The following is an 18,277-nucleotide window of genomic DNA, read 5'->3' on the forward strand; positions in this document are numbered from 1 at the left end:
CCTATCAATGTTTACTAGGAAAAAGATGCTAGTAACGATGATAATATAAATCACTCCAGCGAGCGTCGGGATTGGAGGCGTGGAAAAAATAGTGACGCAAGATAAAGGTTCGTCGCCGAGTGTCCTGTATGTACACAGCCAGAAAAACGCAAAGCGAGAGAGAGAGAGAGGAAGAGTGGAAGAAAAAGCCGCGGAATTATTTTCGCACGCGTCTACGGGAGCTGAGCGTGAAAAGTCCCTGGACGGACGCACCGAGTTTATCGCTACGTTTCTCCGGGTACACAGGGTGTCCTGTAATCTTATTTAAGCTCTAGCAGCCGCGCAGAAGTTTCAAGCTTCACCTTCCCCTTAAGTGATGCCCAACTATCCCCCGGCGGGATGTATCGGGATTTCCAGCGAGACACCCAGCATTTACGCGGGAACAATGCCGCGAGAACCCAGCGTGCGCGCTGGCGGGCGAATAAAAAACGACAACAGAAACGATCTACGCGGAGCTAATTATCTCCGAGCGTGGGGGTCCGCGCGCTGTTCGCAACAATGGGAAAAGCAGCAAATATCAAGGCGCTTTCGAGCAGCGTTTTACGCGGCGGGTCACTATCCCGCGTTACACAAATACCTACTAGCGGTAGCCGTGGCGAGCACGCGAGAGGGGAGGAGCGCGCGCGCGCGCAATTTTTCAAGCGGCCACGGAAAAAGATTGAACGGGGCCGAGACGAGTCAAGACGTTCGCACGGTTATCTTCGATATTGACTCCAAGCCCCCCCCCCCTCCCACCAGCCGCGTCCTCGGCGTCGCCGTTGCATCGGTGGTGGTGGTGGTGGTTACTGCTCCTCCGCTTCGCTGGTATTTCAGGGGCCCCCGCGATAAATACGCAATTTGTTATTCGCGGCGGGAAATAAAGCCCGGTGAACCGATTTCGTATGCCGATCTCGCGCGCGTATGTACGTCGATCGGGACCGCCTTGCGCCGGCGACGCCGTTGCGCAACGGGCGCGCCGTCGCTGGATTTTCGCCGGTCCTAAGATGACGTCGTTAACAGCATCGTCTTTTCTGGAGGCGAGCGGCGCGTAGCGCGCGGAGGTCATTCGCACCGTGACAACGCGGCGTGCTCCGGAACCGCATGGCTGCGCGGGTCCTCGGCAATCTCCGCATCCTCGTATTTTTTTCGCGATCGCCCGCTCCGCGCTCTCGCCGAAAGATACACCTCTCCGTCGTCGGCGTATCGATTATCATTAGCCACTGACTACCGTCCCGTCCGGCTCTGCTGCTCTTTCCTTTTCACGCACGTTTCGCGCCGCGTGCACTCTCTCTCTCTCTCTCTCTCTCTCTCTCTCTCTCTCTCTCTCTCTCTCTCTTTCTTTTTTTACGCATTCCGCTCCGTATTATTAATGCAAATTCACGGAGGAAGTATCGAAGGGAAGAAAAGAGGATAAAAAAGAAACAGGTCGCGAGCAATGCTGCTTTATCGAGGACCGAGCAGCCGAGCGATTCTAATGCAAATAGACTTCTATTCTTCAATTTCGTGCCAGAGGTTCGCGACTGCGAATCGAGTATTCCCCTTAACAAACGGAAAGACAACGTCGTAAACGGATGGAATGAAAAATACCAGAGTTGTCGATATTCCCGTTCCCGAAGCCGATATCGCAGACAAGCGCACCTAACGAGGTATCGACCGTGCGACGAAATCAGGGCATTTCATTGCCACCGGATCGCGAAACAAACACTCGACGGATTGTATTTTCACTTGGAAAATTTCAGGCTCGACACTGGCGACGCCGTGATTGCGTAATCGAGGATCTTTGGAGCCTCCGGAATGATCGCGGATGCGGCTCTCCTCTCACTCTCGATGATCGTCTTGTTTTACATTTTTTGCAAGAAAAAGGGGGATCCATGAAAATTCATGATGCCGAGAAAAGCGAACGAGCGAGATTTCCCGCGGCCCCGCCTCGAAAGTGCCTTAAAAAACACGAGCCGGCTCGCGTGATGTCAATCGGTAATTTTCCGATGTGTCGCGAGCTCGGCCGCCCGATCGGCACCGTTCGGTCGTATTTTATTTTTGGAAAAACCCGTCGCCGCGCCGCAGAGCCGATGTACATAAATTAGCACAACGACGGGCGACGACTAACGCGGCGGTCCGTTCCACGTGTTAGAGAAAATTGCGTGTAAGGCAGGTGGTCTGCACTGACGTCAACTATAGTCGCGCTCTTTTTCGAATATTTTAATAAGTCACGATGACGCATCATCGACCAAACTATTGACGCGACACACCATCGCCGAGGGAGATAACAGAAGAAGAAAATGCCTGAAAAGAAAGCACCCGGGAGTGGCTAACGAATAAAACAAATAGAGAACGAAAGGATGGAAAATGCCGTTTTTCAGCTGATAACACTATTTTCATCCCCCCCCCCCCCCGATGTTCGTAGATAAGCGCGAAGGAAAGGGTTTTACGTTTTATTGCATTTCATGGGAACGCCAGGCCTGACAATCGACAGACACGCGGCGTGATATCGAATCACTTTTCGAAATTATCGCTAGTCGATTCCGCAAAAAATGGGGAGAGTGTTTAGAGGTATTCCTAGAAACGAAAAATTTCCGCGTCGAGATAAGAGTCGAGCGTCTAACAATCATCTTCGGTTTACTGCGCGGCGGTAATTCATGGAAAGCTCCCTCGTTAATCTGATTCACAATGATGAGTCACCGCGAAACCATTCCGATTCAAAAATTTCGCAACTGCGAAGGCGCAATTCACGTTTGCGAGCGAAACATTTTTTCGAGCACGTGCCTTCCATCAACTATTGCGCGTCTGTGTAGAAGCCTCGTAACCGCGTCCCTCCCTGCGCGATGCTTTCGCGATAATTTACGCCGAACTAACAGAACTCTAATTATTTCGAGTCTGTTACAGTTTATTGCCCTATCCGCGAGCATCATACGCGATGCACGTGCTGCGCGAATCGGTCGGTAACGTCCAAATGTCAAGAACCGCGCCTCTCTGTCTTTCAACGTAGGCGCAAACAGGCCAGAGATACTCGTAATTGCTATCGTTTAAGGTTATGTTTGCTTTAAAAGAACGGGAGGGAGCGCGCGAGCGCGCGCACACCACGGGTTCCACGAAAAGTATATCGTTCCGAAAAGAGGCAAAAAAGAAAAACGTCGGAAGAAATCGTCCACGTACATTCGCGTAGAATCGCGGGGACCAGAAAGAACGTTTCGTTTTCATTCGCGTCCGATCCTACCAACGTGTTCTCGTTCTGTCTTTCTCCCTATCCCCCCCCCCCTCCCCCCCCCAGTCTCTGCTTGGCTGCGACGAAGCTCTCACATTTCATGTCGCGATGGCTATACTCTCATAGAAATTATTACGCAGAGAGAAGCACAATATAGGCGGACCAGCGTGAATGAGAAGGCGAGAGAAAGGACACTGGAGTGGCGGCATCCTCATCGATTGCCAATTGACGCTGCATCGTCATCGTTGCATGTGGTCCGGGTATTATCATTTAAAATTTGCGACCGGAAAATTCGTGTCGACGCTCCTGTCGAAAGACGAGAGGTAGGGAAGAGCGCGTTTACAAGCGGGAACGGTTGAGACGTAGAGGGGAGATATGTGCGAGCGAGAGCGCGCAAGAGAGGAAGAGAGAGAGAGAGAGAGAGGGAGGGACGGAGGAATAGAGAGAGAGAGAGAGAGAGAGAGAGAGAGAGGGCGAGCGCGCGTAAAAGAGAAAGAGGGACAAAGAGAAAGAGACGCCGGTCTAACATGGCAGACGATGCCATGCAGGCAGAAAAAAACAAGATCTAACGTTCGAATGTGCGACAGACGGAAAGACAGTGACGATACTCGCGAACATGGAATGTAATTTGGGTGCGTACTCACGTTGTTCGGTGTATTATTTTCCCTGCGTCGTCCTGAACGTGGCTGAACCAAGGGAAAAACGTGCGGAGTAGAACACCACGCGCGGGGTCACGCACTCCGTTCCGTGCGGGTCTCTCTCGTCGACGGACAAAACAGCACGTCCCGGCGTCCTTTTCCGCGTTCACGATTTGCCCCTTTCTCGACACGGTGGAACGAAGCGTTCCAAGTCAAAAATCACCGGCACACTACACCACCACGACGACCACGTCGACCACGACCACGACAACGATAACGACAACAACAATGCGCGCGCGCGCGCGCGTGTTACAAAGTGCGTCTCTTTCGTTTGTTGTGTTTTCGGGAAACGCAGGTGTTCCACGGGGCGTGGAAGGGTGCGCGGCACATACGAACGTTTTTACGCACGAGGACTCTCTGCTCTCACGGGAGTAACGAAGACGTGACCGAACAAAATGGCGTTTGCCGGACCGCCCGCGCGCGATCAGGTGGAAAATGCCGGAATGCTGCTGCTAGGAAAGATCGACTGACTGCCGAGGTCCGCGGCCCTAAGTGGTTTGACGTTAAGAACGAGCCGAACGAGCATGAAGGAGAGACAGAGACCGACAAAGATGGTGGCCAAGAGCGAGGGGGACAGCGCGACGGAGCGAGACAGAGAGGGAGGAGGAAGCGACTGAGAGAACTGACAGCGGCGGCGGGAGAAACAGAGAGAGCGACATCGACCGGCAAGGAAGGGATGCGCGGCCAATAGTGGGGGCAGAGGGTCGGTTAGAAGGGAGAACGGGGGGGGGGGGGAAACGTCCCACTATTTTCCACTGTCCTCGGACGACTTCGACTACCTTCGATAGCTTTCGACTATGAACAGGGCCGTCTCGCGTTATGTCTAACGTGGGCGGATATTTTCACGCTGTTAGAAAAAACAAATGCCGTAAACATTCATACGAATATATGCCTTCCAGCTCGTGCAACACCACCCTCTCGCCATTATTTTCACGGTTTTTCATACGACCGAGCTTTTAAACGATCCGTTCCAAGAGAAAGTTCCTCACGTTCCTATTAGGCATCGTGCTATTGTTCGAAAAGAAAATAAATTTCTCTCCTTCTCTTCTAACTCGCTCTGCCATTGTTGCACAAAACATTCGATGCCACACAGAAATTCCGGGCACGTAAACCGCGATGCACTATCTAAATCAGAGGTTCCCAACTTGGCCGTAGCGACCCTCGAAGTATCAGTCGATTTATTTGCCGCTTAATAAACGATCATCCAGTTGGGAATCCTTGACTTCGATACAAATCTTTTACTGTCGATTCCTAAGAGGAAAGTGAGGTGCAACGTCTCTTTTCACCGACGCTTCATCGGTGGCGTTTAAAGCTAGTAATACATCGTTAGACGAACTTGAGAAAAGGCACATCTGCTGATGATACCTCGGCAAAAAATTCTCAAGATATTCTCATGTACGCCAGGCATTGGCAGCGAAACGCTTTCGCGAAACGGCGTTACATCGTCCTCGCAACGCGATGGTTCGAGGCACGCGTTCCTTTTCCGGTCCCTTTTGTTTCTGCACGCGGTTTCCTTGATCGGCCCCGTGTTGCTCACGGGCTCGCTCGCTCGTCCGTCTCGCGAGGAATTTCTAAAAATCAATATAGGCACGAAGCAAGTGGAGGGGCTGCAAAAAAAAAGTTCGATATCCCGTTGGCCACCCGTTCCTTTTTATCTTTTTCGCCGTCTCTACGGTTTTTTTTCCCTGCAACGCGGAATCGCGCGGTCTACGGTCTCCCCAAGGGGGAAGCATCGGCTACTCGAATCAACTGGATCTTCAAGGAAGAGAATTCACGGAGGAAGTGGGTACCGCGAGCGCGCGCGCGGGGCCACGAGCATCGAAGAAGCGCGGGAGAGTTTATTTTCTCAGAAGCGTAGCACGGACTCGGTACAGTCTCTGCCGTAACCGGCTGAATAATTTCCTCCTCGCCATACGCCCAGAGATAAGCTTGCACGCTCACTCGGGCGCGATGAACCAATGTATGTGTCACCGACGCTGGACCCCTGCATCTCGTTCGACGATTATTAAAATAAATAGCCGCTTCTGGTGCCGTTACAGTATTTGAAATTTGTACATCGGAGGTCCAGCGTCCGCTCTCGGCGGGCCATTTTTCGATCCAACGATCGTCTATGGTTCTCGAAGCTTTAAGACAGGTTAAGGACCTGTTACCTTGGCACGGTCGATCGTGTTGCAGGCAAACGGGGCGTATTTCTATGCGCGGCGAAAGGATCAGTTCCTATTCCGGCGATCCCGGTAGAAACTCGCGATAAAAACAAAGGGAGGTCCGCCAAGCCAAAATAAAATTGTCGCAGGCTGCGGCGGCAGCGTACACATACATCATGTAAATGAGCGATTTCTCAGGAGGCTGTCGTTATGCGGGAGGTGCCGGTGACGATATTCGTGCATTAGGGAGTCGTTCACCCTAAGCACAAGTACTCGCCCTGAATCCTATGAGTAATTGTCTGAGGGTTCGTCGGCTTGGCACACCGGTGCTAGGATATAGAAGCTTGGATAAGTCGGAAGCGCAGTGTGCTGTAAAAACCAGAGCGACAGATTGGCTGGACCAATGTAACGTATCACAGCCGGACGTAATGTAAAAAAAAATGTTTCGGAAGGTAGACTGTGTCTCACGGGAACGAGCGTTTAAAGCCAATCGTTGCAGTAGCGAGTGCGTACTTGGAGTCACTCGCGTCTCGCTGCCTTTATTACCGATGCAAAGAGCAGATATTCCCTGTGTTACACAGCCACCAGCGCGGTTCGGTTCGCGTTAAGCCGCGTATTCACCTGCGCATTCGCCCCGAATGTGCATTCGGCGCGCACCGATTTTTTGCCCGTTCGGAGCTCAGCGCGCGTTCGGCGTGCATTCGGCGCGCATTCGGCGCGCGTTCGGGGTTGAGTGAAATTTGCGGCGTCCATTTCATGGTATTGTTCGGACCCGAATGCGCGCTTTGATGGACCGCCAACAAGCGGATCGGCCCGAATGCGCGCCGCGCCCCGAACACGCGCCGAACACCGGACGAGCAAAAAATCGGTGCGCGCCGAATGCACATTCGGGGCGAATGCGCAGGTGAATACGCAGCTTTACATATTCGTCGCAGGGTTAGGCGAACAATTTCGGGGTGCGAGTTACACCTAACTGCAGGAAGGGAGATTAGGCGAGCTGGTCGTTGGCCGGCTCGTTATCGCGCATCGATAACCGCTTGCAGTTTTTCCACGCTTCTTTTGTCGGCAGTGCATTCGGGGGGGATAGTGCTTGGCAGGAGCGAAGAATAAAAGGCAGAAGAAAATCGACGTTACCTGCTCTCTTAACTCACCGAGGCCTCTGCTCTCTGTGGAGTCGGTCTGTCGTTCCAACCGGAAGTAGTTGGTATCACGGAGAACGTTTAGCCAATCCCGCGGCCTCTAAGTGCAATCAAAGGCTTGGGATTGGCTGGTTTTGGTCTCAAGGCCGAGGACACCCCTTGCCCTTTCTACGGGCCCTCGTGTAGCATAGTCGACCTGGGACCCGGGTACAACGGTCTCTCTGTACAAGGGTGACGGTTCCATGATTTTGCCACTTTGACTAAAGGATTTCAGTCCGTACAAACCACCCCAAGCACCCCTGTGTCGTGGCAAAATAATGAAACCAATACCGTGACGATGAATATTAAATTATACTTGCGCCAGAACATGTGGCGATAATTGGTCACTTTTTAACAATCACTATGCAGAAAAACTATCAGACAATGTTACAGCAGATGACAGTGCTTCCTTTGTTGGAAGAGGAACAAGAAAAAAAAAACGACCGAGTGGAATTGTGGTTTTTGAAACGTTCCGGTCTGGTCGAATTGAAGGGCGATCCGTCGACGGCACGCATTCGTATGCACGGCGAGATTACAAAATTGGACTTCCGATCGACGCACTTTACGCGCGACATTAAATGCATGCGCTTCTAATATGCTGTACTGATTGAGCCTGATTGCCGTCCGCAATAAAGTCCAGCTTTACGCGAAAGAATATTGTTCCCGTCGCGAGTATACGAATACGAATGCTCCAAGTCTCGTTCGAAATCTATAACAAGAAAAACATGTCATAAGTTAACGATGCATCAGAGTGCGGCATAAACAAGACACAATCGAACTGAACGCCGCGAATGTTTCGAATAATCTGTACGACGGATATAGTAAGTAAGCCCATGGTAATATGGTAACGTGCACACAGAAACGGAACGTACGCGTGTGTGCGAGAGAAACCGGGAGGTGGCAGTGGTGGTAGTAGCCTTGCTGGATGCGTTCAACGCTCGCAAGGGAAAGGGCAAAGTACAGGCGTCGCGGTTCCGCTCAGCTAGCTCTCCTTATTTTCGTCGCGGCCAAGGCAATTTCGAGGAGGCGAAATTCCAACTTCCAACTGTTGCGCAAATCGTCACGCGCAAACGCAGTTTCGGGGGCGTGGCGAGTAACAAAGGGCCCGGAAGCGGCCGATAACATGCTGTTCTCCATTTTCTCTCCCTTTTCCTCTTCGATTTACCGCCTCCTGGTAGGCAGTTCGTCCGAGTCCAGGGACGTGGACTGTGTCACAAGAAAACAGAGCCGATGATCGCGAAGGGGTGAAAAGCCGTTTTCCAGAATGGCCTGCGTCACCGCAGAATCCTCGCCTAGAATCCGAGATACAGAAGTCCGGTTATTGCAACTATCGTTTAAAAGCGTAATCACTCGGCTTACTTTCAACGGTTTTCCATTCTACCCGTAAATCGACTCCGGCCTAACCACACACGTAGCTACTGCTGCACACCGAACTCGCTCTTCCAAACTTCTCCGCGATTCTCTTCATATTCATTGGTCGTACGAACGAAATACATACGATAACCGTAGTACATACCGCGAACCGTTACCAGGGGACAAATGTTGCACGGGATTCGCGCGATCGATCCGCCCTTGCGTCGTCAACACTAATTTTCCAGGGTGTATGCAACGTAAATGGTCGCGAACGCTTTGAATTTCTCGCAATCAGGTGTGTGATAAGGACGAGTCCTTCCGGATCCTGGCGTCACGAAGTAACGCGCAAAGTGCAAAGTGATCCCCGCGACGAAGCACTTCTGCGCTATGCGGCGATAAAGAAAAAGTAACGGAACTTAAAAAAACCTGATTTCGAGTTGATCTTGTTATGGACGTAGCTGATCTCGCGACAAATTGTTGTAACTCTCGATTTTACAACGAAAACATATAAAACGAAAAATTCGTCGAAATATCCAATTTCATCATGGTAAGCAGCGCGTTACGATACGCCAGTGGCTCTCTTAACCTTTTTATAACGTTCATTTTTCTAAGCTCGTGCGTATGTACTTTAAACAAATAACTCGGAGACGAATACAAAGCTTGTCTGTCGAAATATTTCACGAGTATCGTACTTGATCGAAAACCGAGTATTTTTTCGAAACTGAGGATCGAATAGTTCCTAACCTTAATCCAATGCTTCCAGGATGTGTCTGCGTTTTCCGAAGATAATTTCGACGTCAAGGACTGGATTAATAAAACATTCAAGTCCGCCGAGGCACAAGAGAACAAAGATGTAAGTCGTGTACTGTTTATGATAGTCCCGATCGCGCCAATACTCTCCTCGCCCCTCGACACAGTTTTTGAATTTCAACTTCATTGGTGCAGTCAGTCGCTAAACTGATGGCTTCCACTGCATCGCGGTCAATGACACCGAGTGCATTTTTTCAAGTTGTTCCTTTTCTTTTACCACGTCGCTAATGAGGGTACCTCGATCATTCAACAATCAAACATACTTACGAATCCGTCGATCGATGTTCCGCCCGAACGTGACATTGTCATTGCGTTCGAATTCGCGAGCGTACCTCATAAATGTTTCTTTCCACTTTCTGTCGCGACTAGCTATGTGCTTCGATAAAAGTAGTAGACATTGTTTCAAAACTAATTCTAATTCATGAGAATTGTGGAATTAGGCGTTCGTTTCATCCTTGGTGATGAAGTTACAACTGTACGTGCAACAAGTAAATGGTGCTCTAGAGGAGACTAGTCAGTCTGTTCTTTCGAGTCTTCCAAGGGTCTTGAGGGACACGCAGCTGCTGCAACAAGAGGCCTTAGCTCTAAGGGAAAAGATGGTTGCTGTTAAGCAAGAGATAGAAGAGGTGTGACTTTTAATCCCTTCGTAACGAACAATCACATGCCTGTCCTTTTATTGAGATAAAATTTATTTTAAACAGGTGGAGAAAAACAGCGCTTCGTCAATGGCAACGTTAGAAAGAATAGACAGGATAAAAACAGATCTGCAGATTGCGAAGCAGGGCTTACACGAGGCTGATAATTGGACTGTGCTAGCCAATGATGTCGAAGAGGTATACAGTAGGTCGAAGGAAAGGGGAGCTCGTAGGATTTTATTTCAAGTCGCTTTGAATGTTCCAGGTGTTTGAGTCTGGAGATGTGGAAGCTATTGCAAATAAGTTGTTCAGTATGCAGAAGTCGCTAACGATGCTTGTGAATGTCGTTGATTATGAAGATAAGAAATTACAATTAGAAGGTTTAAAAAATCGATTAGAAGCAATGGCTAGTCCGAAGTTAGTTCAAGCATTTACTGCGGCAAATTTAGGTAAACTATATTACTCGAGAAATATGTTTCAATATGTGTGCGCCGTCAAGTTTTCGTCTAATGTTACTTTGCGGCACAAAATCTTTAGAACAATCCAAGATTTATGTGGATATCTTTAACAAAATGGAACGTCTACCGCAACTTCTTAAATATTATCACAACTGTTTGAAAGTATCACTGGGACAAGAATGGCGGCGAACTATCGAATTAGCGCAGGACGAAAATGTTACTTATTGGTTACACACTTACTACGACAGATTATTATCTAGTTGGCACGATCAGGTAGATATTTTATTCGTAAGCATGTCACTGTCTTGGAACATTTGACACAAGTTCTTTACTAAGGCAGTATGATCTCAATAAAGGTGAAATGGTGTCATCAAGTATTTCCAAATACTTCGATCCATGTTTTGATCGAAGTATACGCCGATCTTCTGAGAAGTTTAGATCCAGGCATTCCAGAATGCATAGAAGCAATCCTAAAACAACATTCGAATGCTATGCAATTGTCTTTATTGCTTGAACTTAAGCAGATCACCAGACACTTTGCAGTAAATCTGAGCGGTGCGATTGAAACATCGTCGCATGGAAAGTTGCAGAACGAAAAATTGCTGTTGTTAGCGCAGGCAATATATGCACCTTACGTTCCTTACGTCGTAAAGTATAATGTTTACGAGACAGCGCAACTCGAACATCAGCTCCAGTCTATGGATTGCGCGCAGAATGATTTAAGTGAAACGATCAATACCCTTTCTCTCAGTATTTCCAGAATAATGCAGTACGCAAATGAGGCCAATAAAAGATGCAAACTCTTTACAGATGGTTGTGGGTACCCCGGTTTATTAAAATCTTTAAATGTATGTTGTTTAGAATTACTTATAAACGCGTGTTCTAATCAAGCGTGAACGTACAGAATGATATCCCTTGCTCTTGTAGAGTTACTTTAACAAATACCTCGAAAGATACCAATCGGCTGTATTGCAATTAGAGCGTAAAAAAGTAAAGCACGAGGACTGGAATTTGTTCCAGATGTGTCTGACATTAATGCAAACTATAGGTATGACGCAGCATTTGTAACCTGGGCTATCTGCAAATTGAAATAAAATTATCTTTAAAATAGAATTAATCGAACGATTAATTTAGGCGATCTGTTGGGGCAAGTTCAGCAATTTGAAAAGTCCCTGGTAATCGATATAATTGAAGCTAACAACAAACTGCAAAGTACACAGGGCAGCGTTTTTAAGCAGCACAAAAAGTTACTATTAAATGCACCGAGCCAAACTGAACTGGAGAACTTAGTTGCATCGTTTCAGAAAGGTAATGGGCACCCAGCAGAATGTAAAGTTATTACTTAATGTTGTCATAAATGCTGTTTTTCTTTTTCAGAGGAAAAAACTATTCTCGATTCGATAATAAAATCTATCCATAAACTCTGCTCGGATTTGCATCACGCAACATACGAAGTGATTTTCGCACCGATTTTTACGCAGCTGTTGTTAGTGCAGAAGGCACCTGCATGGTCATTAGAGTTAAATAAAATGACTCAATTAAGTGCAGATCTGCCTGATTATAGTTTCGCACCTCAAGAGTACATAACGCAAGTTGGACAATATTTAATGACATTGCCACAGCATTTAGAACCGTTCTTACTCCGAGAGAATCCAAGTCTGACCCAGGCATTGAAAGCAGCGGATCCGCAGTACGCGCAAGGTTCCACTGAATCTGGATTCACCGGTATTTTGTTGGACATTGTTGCTAAGGGCACGTGCCAAATGTTTCTGGACCAAACTTTAGGAATTTGTCAGTTGAGCTCTGCCGCCTGTAAACAACTAGCTACCGACATAGGTCGGTGAATTTATGCTTTAGTTTTAGTGTAGCATTTACTTAAACATAAAAGCTGTAATTCTTTGATTTACGTAATGTATGTTACAGATTACCTCGGCAATGTGTTGGAGGAACTTGGCTTATCCTTGTCAGAAAATCTGCAGCACATGTCCCTTTTATTGAGATTATCAGCAGAAGATTACCAAAACGGCAGTTCCGGATGTAACGCCAGGGTCGTGGCTGCTGTTAGACAGATGCGAAATATAACTTCCTTCGGTTGAAAGGTGTATAAAGGTGAAAAATCATGATAAGAGTTGTATAAATGTATGAGAAATACCTGTTGTTCTCTTAATTATAAGTCAGTGATTTATTTACATTTATTATACATATGATGAATTAATGTAAAATGTAATCGATAAAGAATCGATATGTTTTGTGTATAAAAAAATTATTTAAATTACATTGGTGTAGAAAAATACAAACACACACATGTACATTTATATGCAGTTAAAAGTTATATGTGTTTATAATTTATACTTTAACAGCTATGCGCAATAACCTAGAGTGGGAATGATAATCCTACAAGTTTTGTACTTTTCGCATTTGTAGAAAAATATCCTTTGATTTTATATAAAAAATATATATAACTAAATAGTCTTGTTTAACAAAAACAAGCAATTGCACGAAAAATTCCGATCACTAGTTTTAGCTACTCGGTAGTTGCTAGTGCTGCAATATTCCGTCTATAAGAACGTTCATTGCATCATTTATGGATCTGAAAAAGTAAGATTATTCATCTTGCTCTTATCTTCATTGATAAGAAAAGAGTGAAAATTTGTTATACCTATCAGCGGGAGTATCGTAAGACTGCTTTTGGTTGTGTGCTTTGGTTGCCAATGTTACGTTTTTAAGCCTATTAATGACTGTCTTATCGGATGATTGAAGCATTTTGTGGATTATTACTAGAGCGGAAAGCGTGTCAATCTGAAAAGGAACAACACCACATGCAGTAAATTATACACGAATTGCCATATCTGTTAAACAGGTACAACATACGCACTTTTGTGTAACTCGTTATTGTTTTCGATAACACTTGAACGCTTAGTTTTTGGTACCTCTTTGTGTTTAAAATGATTTTTAATATTTTCTTTGCCAAGTAAGGGAATTTCGTAATTAGAATATTTTCCTTCGTAATAGATGGATTTTGAAGCACACGAGTCATTTCACTGCTTGTACTGCTAATTGCGGTATTGAACATAATTGTTATGTATGGGAGGCACATTTTCTGGTCGTTAAAGGTACTCTTAATAACGGAGAAATACTTTTGCGTCAATTCCGGCAGAACTTTTAAATTCTGTAATAATTAACACAGAGAATAATTCAATGCAGGCACTTTCCTATCGAAATAATTTAGCAAGTACTCACATTTGTGTGCTTAGATAAAACATCTTTACTATATCTGGTTAAAGTAACCATTGTGACGCATACAAGGTTCGGTACAACAATATCTAATAAATTCGGTTCTTTGTTTTCGTAAGCCATTTTGCTAAAATCTAACAATTTCATTATTGCATCGAACGCGTTAGTCAAGAAGGCCACGCCTCCTGTCGGAGATAGGCAGCTACAATATAAAAGTACGATATCACAACACAGCTTCGGAGTACTGTTGTATTCTTTCAGCAGTACATTTGAGATATCCAAAGTACATTTTATTAAACGTGTGCAAACTTGATGGCTGTCGATATCCACGTCCATTTGCGGTATGTGCGGTACTATTGTCCTGTAGTAAATATGTAATGTAACGGCATAACGTTCCACGAGTATCATCAAAAATATGCAATGAATTTACATACTTTTTAACCCATGATAAAATCTCCGAGAAATGTTCGGACGCATTAAACACGTCTCTGTTATGTAGCAAAGGGATCATTGATATGTATTGGTTGAAAAAATTTACAATTATATCTTTGGATGTCGGGCTAGTTCTGCTGCATTTGTCCTCCAGTTCTTTCTCTATAAAACTTCTCCAGATACGTAAAGTCTCCCAAAACTTTAGTACATCTTGATGGTACTTATTCATTAAGACCGACTGGTGTTCAACGTGCAGCAAGTGTTTTAAAATACGTAGACTTAATTCTAATCCCTTCTCATTAACTTTGAGGACATCTGAACCGCTACAAGAAAAGCCCTGGAATAATAATAACTTGTTAGTATTATACACTATTGTTAAATAGAGAAATGAAATATATTTTTTAAACGATACTCGTACCTGAGTGTTCTGTACGCTTATATCTAATGACTCCTTGAAAAGATTTGTTAATGCAAATAAAATTGTTTGCCCTTCGTCCCATTTCATGAGAACGTATATAACGGTAAGAAGTGCACCATCAGAGGTGTTGGGATCGCATAATTGCTGCACTAGCATTTCTATCACTTCGAGTTTATTGAGGAAAAACTTGGACGGTATTAAAGAGAATAGAAATACTACTGATTCATTCACCGAAGTATCCTGGCGAGAGAAATGTATACATCAAGATATTTTGCATTTCCAAAATTAATTGTAGAAAAGTTACCTTAAAGTATTGTAGAAATTCTGGCAGAATATTTGCAATTACTTGCACGATATCTATATCTCTTCCATTACAGTTTTCTTGGTCTATATACTTCACATTTGCCATTAACAACATAGCTATAACGTCAATATATATCTGTACATCTCTGTAACTATCGAGATCTTGCTCTTCTCGATGATTCGTATCCTCTGTGTCTGAGGTAAGAATAACGATTAGTTTGGAGATAATGTCTACCGCAACCATAATGCGTCATTACCATTCTCTTCGTTGTCGAGTTTAGCTCTTTTACTGCAGCTTTTCTTTGGCACTTTCGTCAAGGGTAAACACTCCATTTCCTCTTTTATTACAGATACAACAGTTTCTACAAGCTTTACAGATACATCCCAGTTTATAACAAATTTAGAGTGAAAGCAAAATCTTCTAATTGCGTTTATATTGTTTATTCCTATGTACACCATTTCTTCCGCTATTTGATGGCTCTCTGCGCAGTTCGAAGATATACGCAACCAAACAAGTTTTATCAACTCTCGTAACAAAAATGTATCTTCGGTAGTCTGAAATACAATATTCGTTGTAATTAACGTTTATAAATACGCTTGCGCGTCGCGTGGTTGTACCTCTAAGCGATCGAGAATGTAAGTGAGCGGCACGACATCCCAAAACGGCATGCCAACTTGATTTTGTGCATGCCAAAGAAGTTTGATTAACGCTTCCAATACAGCGCTATCCTCGTCGTAAATGCTGTTCGCAAAGTTTGGCAGGAAATCCTTAATTATTCTATGAGATCGTTCCTTCGTTAGTATCTTCTTAAAGCCAATAAAAACGTTGGCCCTAATTTCGGAATTACTCGAACTTTTGGTACAGTGCAGCAAGATGTTTAACCAGTCGCGAATAATATCATTTGGAATGTGCTTCCAATGTTTGTCTAATACTTTAAACAGGCCCTGACAATGTTTAAAATTGTAGAATATTAGCGAATCGATGGAAATCCATTAAGGCCACTCGGCGGATTTGCGGATACGCATTAGCTTACGTTCATAGCAACATTGCACACTTGATGATCAGAGTCTTTTAAGAGATCGCCTATTATCTGATAGAATTTTTGCAGATACGCGCTGTTACGTTCCTTTCCAGCGGACATGTAACACACAGAGCTCGTCATAAAAAGGATCTCTATCGCGTTGCATCTGATATAAGAGCCGGGAGCCTGCGAACAAAGTTGTGCTCCTTGTTCATCAAAACATACTCGCGTGAATATACTTCTTTTACCAATACCTTCAAGTGTTTCCAAAGTAATGGTTTACATTGGTTGTGAATCATCAATTTTGCGGCTTCATTTTTACTCTCATGAATGGCAGCGAGGAAGGTCAACAGATTTCTACCAAGCTTTCCTCTTCCTGCGGAATCTCTGTGCGCGCGAAAGCAATGGAAAACAATGTCCTGTAAGCAATTCTCAAGAATAAACTTTTTCAACGGCTCCGTCGCGCTCGACCATGCTGTCACATACAAGTCTGCGTATCCAGCAATGCTGTTATGTCCTGCAGTTTGTAAGACTACCTTCACGTTATTATGAATACCCTGAAACGATATCGGTCTTGGCATTATTTCATTTAAACGTGGTATTCGAACGGCACGCAAGATGGTAGATAATTATACCAATATGTATTGCTCCTCAAGCGTAAACAAGTGCAATATCAATAGTCTGCCTTCTTTGACTGACATCACGGCCTCTTCCCTGACGAGTTTAAGCAGTTCTTGCGCATCTTCGCATTTCAGTAGCTTGATGGTAGATCTCATCTCGTACAAACGTTTCACATGTTGCTAAAAGTGAAATGAATGAATGATTCAGTTATGGATCGCGCAGGTTTCATTTACTTCGTCTCTGTATCTATTACCAATGATGATTTGCAACTCTGGATGAGATACTTTACTGCATTCGCTATCACCTTCTCCCTCCATATCATGTTCAACTTCCACCAGCTTTCCAACAGGTAGGATATTTCGTCCTTAGTCTTGAACATATTTCGATGACAATTGTGGTAAAAAGAAGAAAGTATTAAAGATGCATAGATTGTAATAACGTACCAACCTGTTTATCTTTTATACTGGGTAATACAACAGAATGCAATGACATTACATTTTGCAACAGAATGTTAGGTATAAATACTCTCTGCAAAATTGTTTCCAGAGCCATTGCAGTTATCATGCGTATTAGTTTAATCATAAGGCTGTGTTCCTGTAAAGATGATGGAGGAAATACAAGCTAACGAAAGGAGTTCCCAAATTTATGTAAATCATCTTACCTTCCCATATCTATCTTTGTTATTCGATGTTTGGGTACATAACTTTTGAGCTTCTGATAATATGGTCTTCATATGTTGCCATAGCTCGCAGAGTTCATCCTCTGATAGTACAACAACGTTTTTCACATTGTAATTCTGAAATAACATATTGGGAATAGATTTGTTAAAGCATCGTGTAAAAACTTGAATGAAACCTTAGTTCTCAAAAGTTGCATTCAAAAGATACCCTTTTACAAGTAGAAGTGGAACGTTTATACATTAATAAATACCAGTTTTTCACATATGTTGCCAGCAGTTGCACTTTTAGTTTTTAATATACGAAATAGTACTCTATCCCTTGGTAATCCACGTTGCTGTAACATTTTTTTTTATACTGTTACAACTTTAAAAACCATAAGCAAAATAATCTTGCAAATATTGTTCGACTAAAGTGTCACTTAAAATTATTTAAAATAACATTGTTCCAGTAGAAAGAAAATCTTTGTAAACATTTCTACAGGTACAGTTAAATTAATTTAACTCTTGTGTTAGTGGACTACAGGAATTTGCTAATGTGCGCCATCTATCGGAAGTGATAAAAAGTGGCGCCCCCCTTTGAAGAAAGATCGAACTAATTTCTTTTCATACGAAGGGCGATTTTAGCAACTTTGCCAGGCTATAGCTCCGTTCCAAGTGAAGTGAGAAAAAACTCGTAGAGGAATATTTTGAACTGTTTAACAATCTCCATCTTCCTATGATTCGATTTTTTTTGCAAGTGCATCGGTGGGTTTACAAAGTGCAGTTGCGCCTTTTTTTTAAATGGAACCATACAACTTATTTCGCACGAATTGATTCCTCTAGTCATTCTGCTTATAAAATATATAAGGTAAGGTCATCGAAAACTCAATACTTTACGAGATATTTCAATTATATGAGGCATGGCTGTAGTAGGATTTTTTTTCAAAAGGGGGCGACACTTTTGGTCACTTTCCGATAGATGGCGGTGTATCAAATTCCTATGGGGGATGCAATCTGTTTTACCCCGCCAAGTTTAAATTTAAACCATCGACGAAGTATTGGTTAGACCTATTACCTTATGGAATTTTGTGTC

The 18,277-nt window shown here is 44.5% G+C and overlaps 3 protein-coding genes and 1 long non-coding RNA gene across 10 annotated transcripts in view; 1 reads left to right on the forward strand and 3 right to left on the reverse strand.

The window, feature by feature from the left end:
• Window positions 1-4,983, reverse strand: part of LOC143375649 (uncharacterized) — a 74,524-nt gene extending 69,541 nt beyond the window's left edge. For 2 of the 3 annotated variants that reach the window (XM_076824997.1, XM_076824996.1), the window contains exon 1: window positions 3,865-4,983. The gene's annotated coding sequence lies outside the window, so the exon portion shown is untranslated. The remainder of the gene's footprint in view (window positions 1-3,864) is intronic. The other variant, XM_076824994.1, reaches the window with a different exon arrangement.
• Window positions 3,747-12,645, forward strand: Cog7 (conserved oligomeric Golgi complex subunit 7). 3 transcript variants are annotated; one of them, XM_076824990.1, is made up of 11 exons: window positions 3,747-3,852; window positions 9,357-9,446; window positions 9,844-10,029; window positions 10,105-10,236; window positions 10,304-10,487; window positions 10,576-10,769; window positions 10,853-11,344; window positions 11,424-11,544; window positions 11,631-11,804; window positions 11,874-12,332; window positions 12,420-12,645. In XM_076824990.1, exons 3-11 carry the CDS (start codon window positions 9,865-9,867, stop codon window positions 12,590-12,592), a joined length of 2,094 nt encoding a protein of 697 aa, XP_076681105.1. In that variant the 5' UTR covers window positions 3,747-3,852; window positions 9,357-9,446; window positions 9,844-9,864; the 3' UTR covers window positions 12,593-12,645. The 3 variants fall into 3 exon arrangements, with proteins under 3 accessions (XP_076681105.1, XP_076681102.1, XP_076681103.1); XM_076824987.1 differs by lacking the exon at window positions 3,747-3,852 and adding an exon at window positions 8,490-8,582; XM_076824988.1 differs by lacking the exon at window positions 3,747-3,852 and adding an exon at window positions 8,641-9,140.
• Window positions 7,663-9,832, reverse strand: LOC143375653 (uncharacterized). The gene is made up of 2 exons (XR_013086946.1): window positions 9,338-9,832; window positions 7,663-8,532 (listed from the first exon to the last, which is right to left on the reverse strand). It is a non-coding gene; the product is annotated as an uncharacterized LOC143375653 (long non-coding RNA).
• LOC143375643 (condensin-2 complex subunit G2) lies at window positions 11,297-17,756 on the reverse strand. 3 transcript variants are annotated; one of them, XM_076824976.1, is made up of 16 exons: window positions 17,457-17,756; window positions 17,188-17,322; window positions 16,974-17,120; window positions 16,780-16,896; window positions 16,541-16,705; window positions 16,160-16,462; window positions 15,918-16,091; window positions 15,502-15,828; window positions 15,141-15,438; window positions 14,885-15,072; window positions 14,581-14,820; window positions 14,165-14,499; window positions 13,737-14,091; window positions 13,372-13,665; window positions 13,156-13,295; window positions 11,297-13,086 (listed from the first exon to the last, which is right to left on the reverse strand). In XM_076824976.1, exons 1-16 carry the CDS (start codon window positions 17,547-17,549, stop codon window positions 13,035-13,037), a joined length of 3,363 nt encoding a protein of 1,120 aa, XP_076681091.1. In that variant the 5' UTR covers window positions 17,550-17,756; the 3' UTR covers window positions 11,297-13,034. The 3 variants fall into 3 exon arrangements, with proteins under 3 accessions (XP_076681091.1, XP_076681090.1, XP_076681092.1); XM_076824975.1 differs by having other exon boundaries at window positions 14,885-15,078; window positions 17,457-17,755; XM_076824977.1 differs by lacking the exons at window positions 17,188-17,322; window positions 17,457-17,756 and having other exon boundaries at window positions 14,885-15,078; window positions 16,760-16,896; window positions 16,974-17,115.
• Window positions 17,757-18,277: the final 521 nt, after the last annotated feature.

This window comes from Andrena cerasifolii, chromosome 13, assembly GCF_050908995.1.
Source record: "Andrena cerasifolii isolate SP2316 chromosome 13, iyAndCera1_principal, whole genome shotgun sequence".
Classification (NCBI taxonomy): Eukaryota; Metazoa; Arthropoda; class Insecta; order Hymenoptera; family Andrenidae; genus Andrena; species Andrena cerasifolii.

Coding starts and splice junctions, on each gene's coding strand:
- Cog7 (XM_076824987.1), top strand. CDS start 8,505: ATGGCCTGCGTCACCGCAGAATCCTCGCCTAGAATCCGAGATACAGAA. Junction 10,237..10,303: donor TAGCCAATGATGTCGAAGAG/GTATACAGTAGG, acceptor TGAATGTTCCAG/GTGTTTGAGTCTGGAGATGT. Junction 10,770..10,852: donor TATCTAGTTGGCACGATCAG/GTAGATATTTTA, acceptor ATCTCAATAAAG/GTGAAATGGTGTCATCAAGT.
- LOC143375643 (XM_076824975.1), bottom strand. CDS start 17,549: ATGTTACAGCAACGTGGATTACCAAGGGATAGAGTACTATTTCGTATA. Junction 16,463..16,540: donor TTGAGGAGCAATACATATTG/GTATAATTATCT, acceptor ATATCGTTTCAG/GGTATTCATAATAACGTGAA. Junction 15,079..15,140: donor ACTCGACAACGAAGAGAATG/GTAATGACGCAT, acceptor TTCTTACCTCAG/ACACAGAGGATACGAATCAT.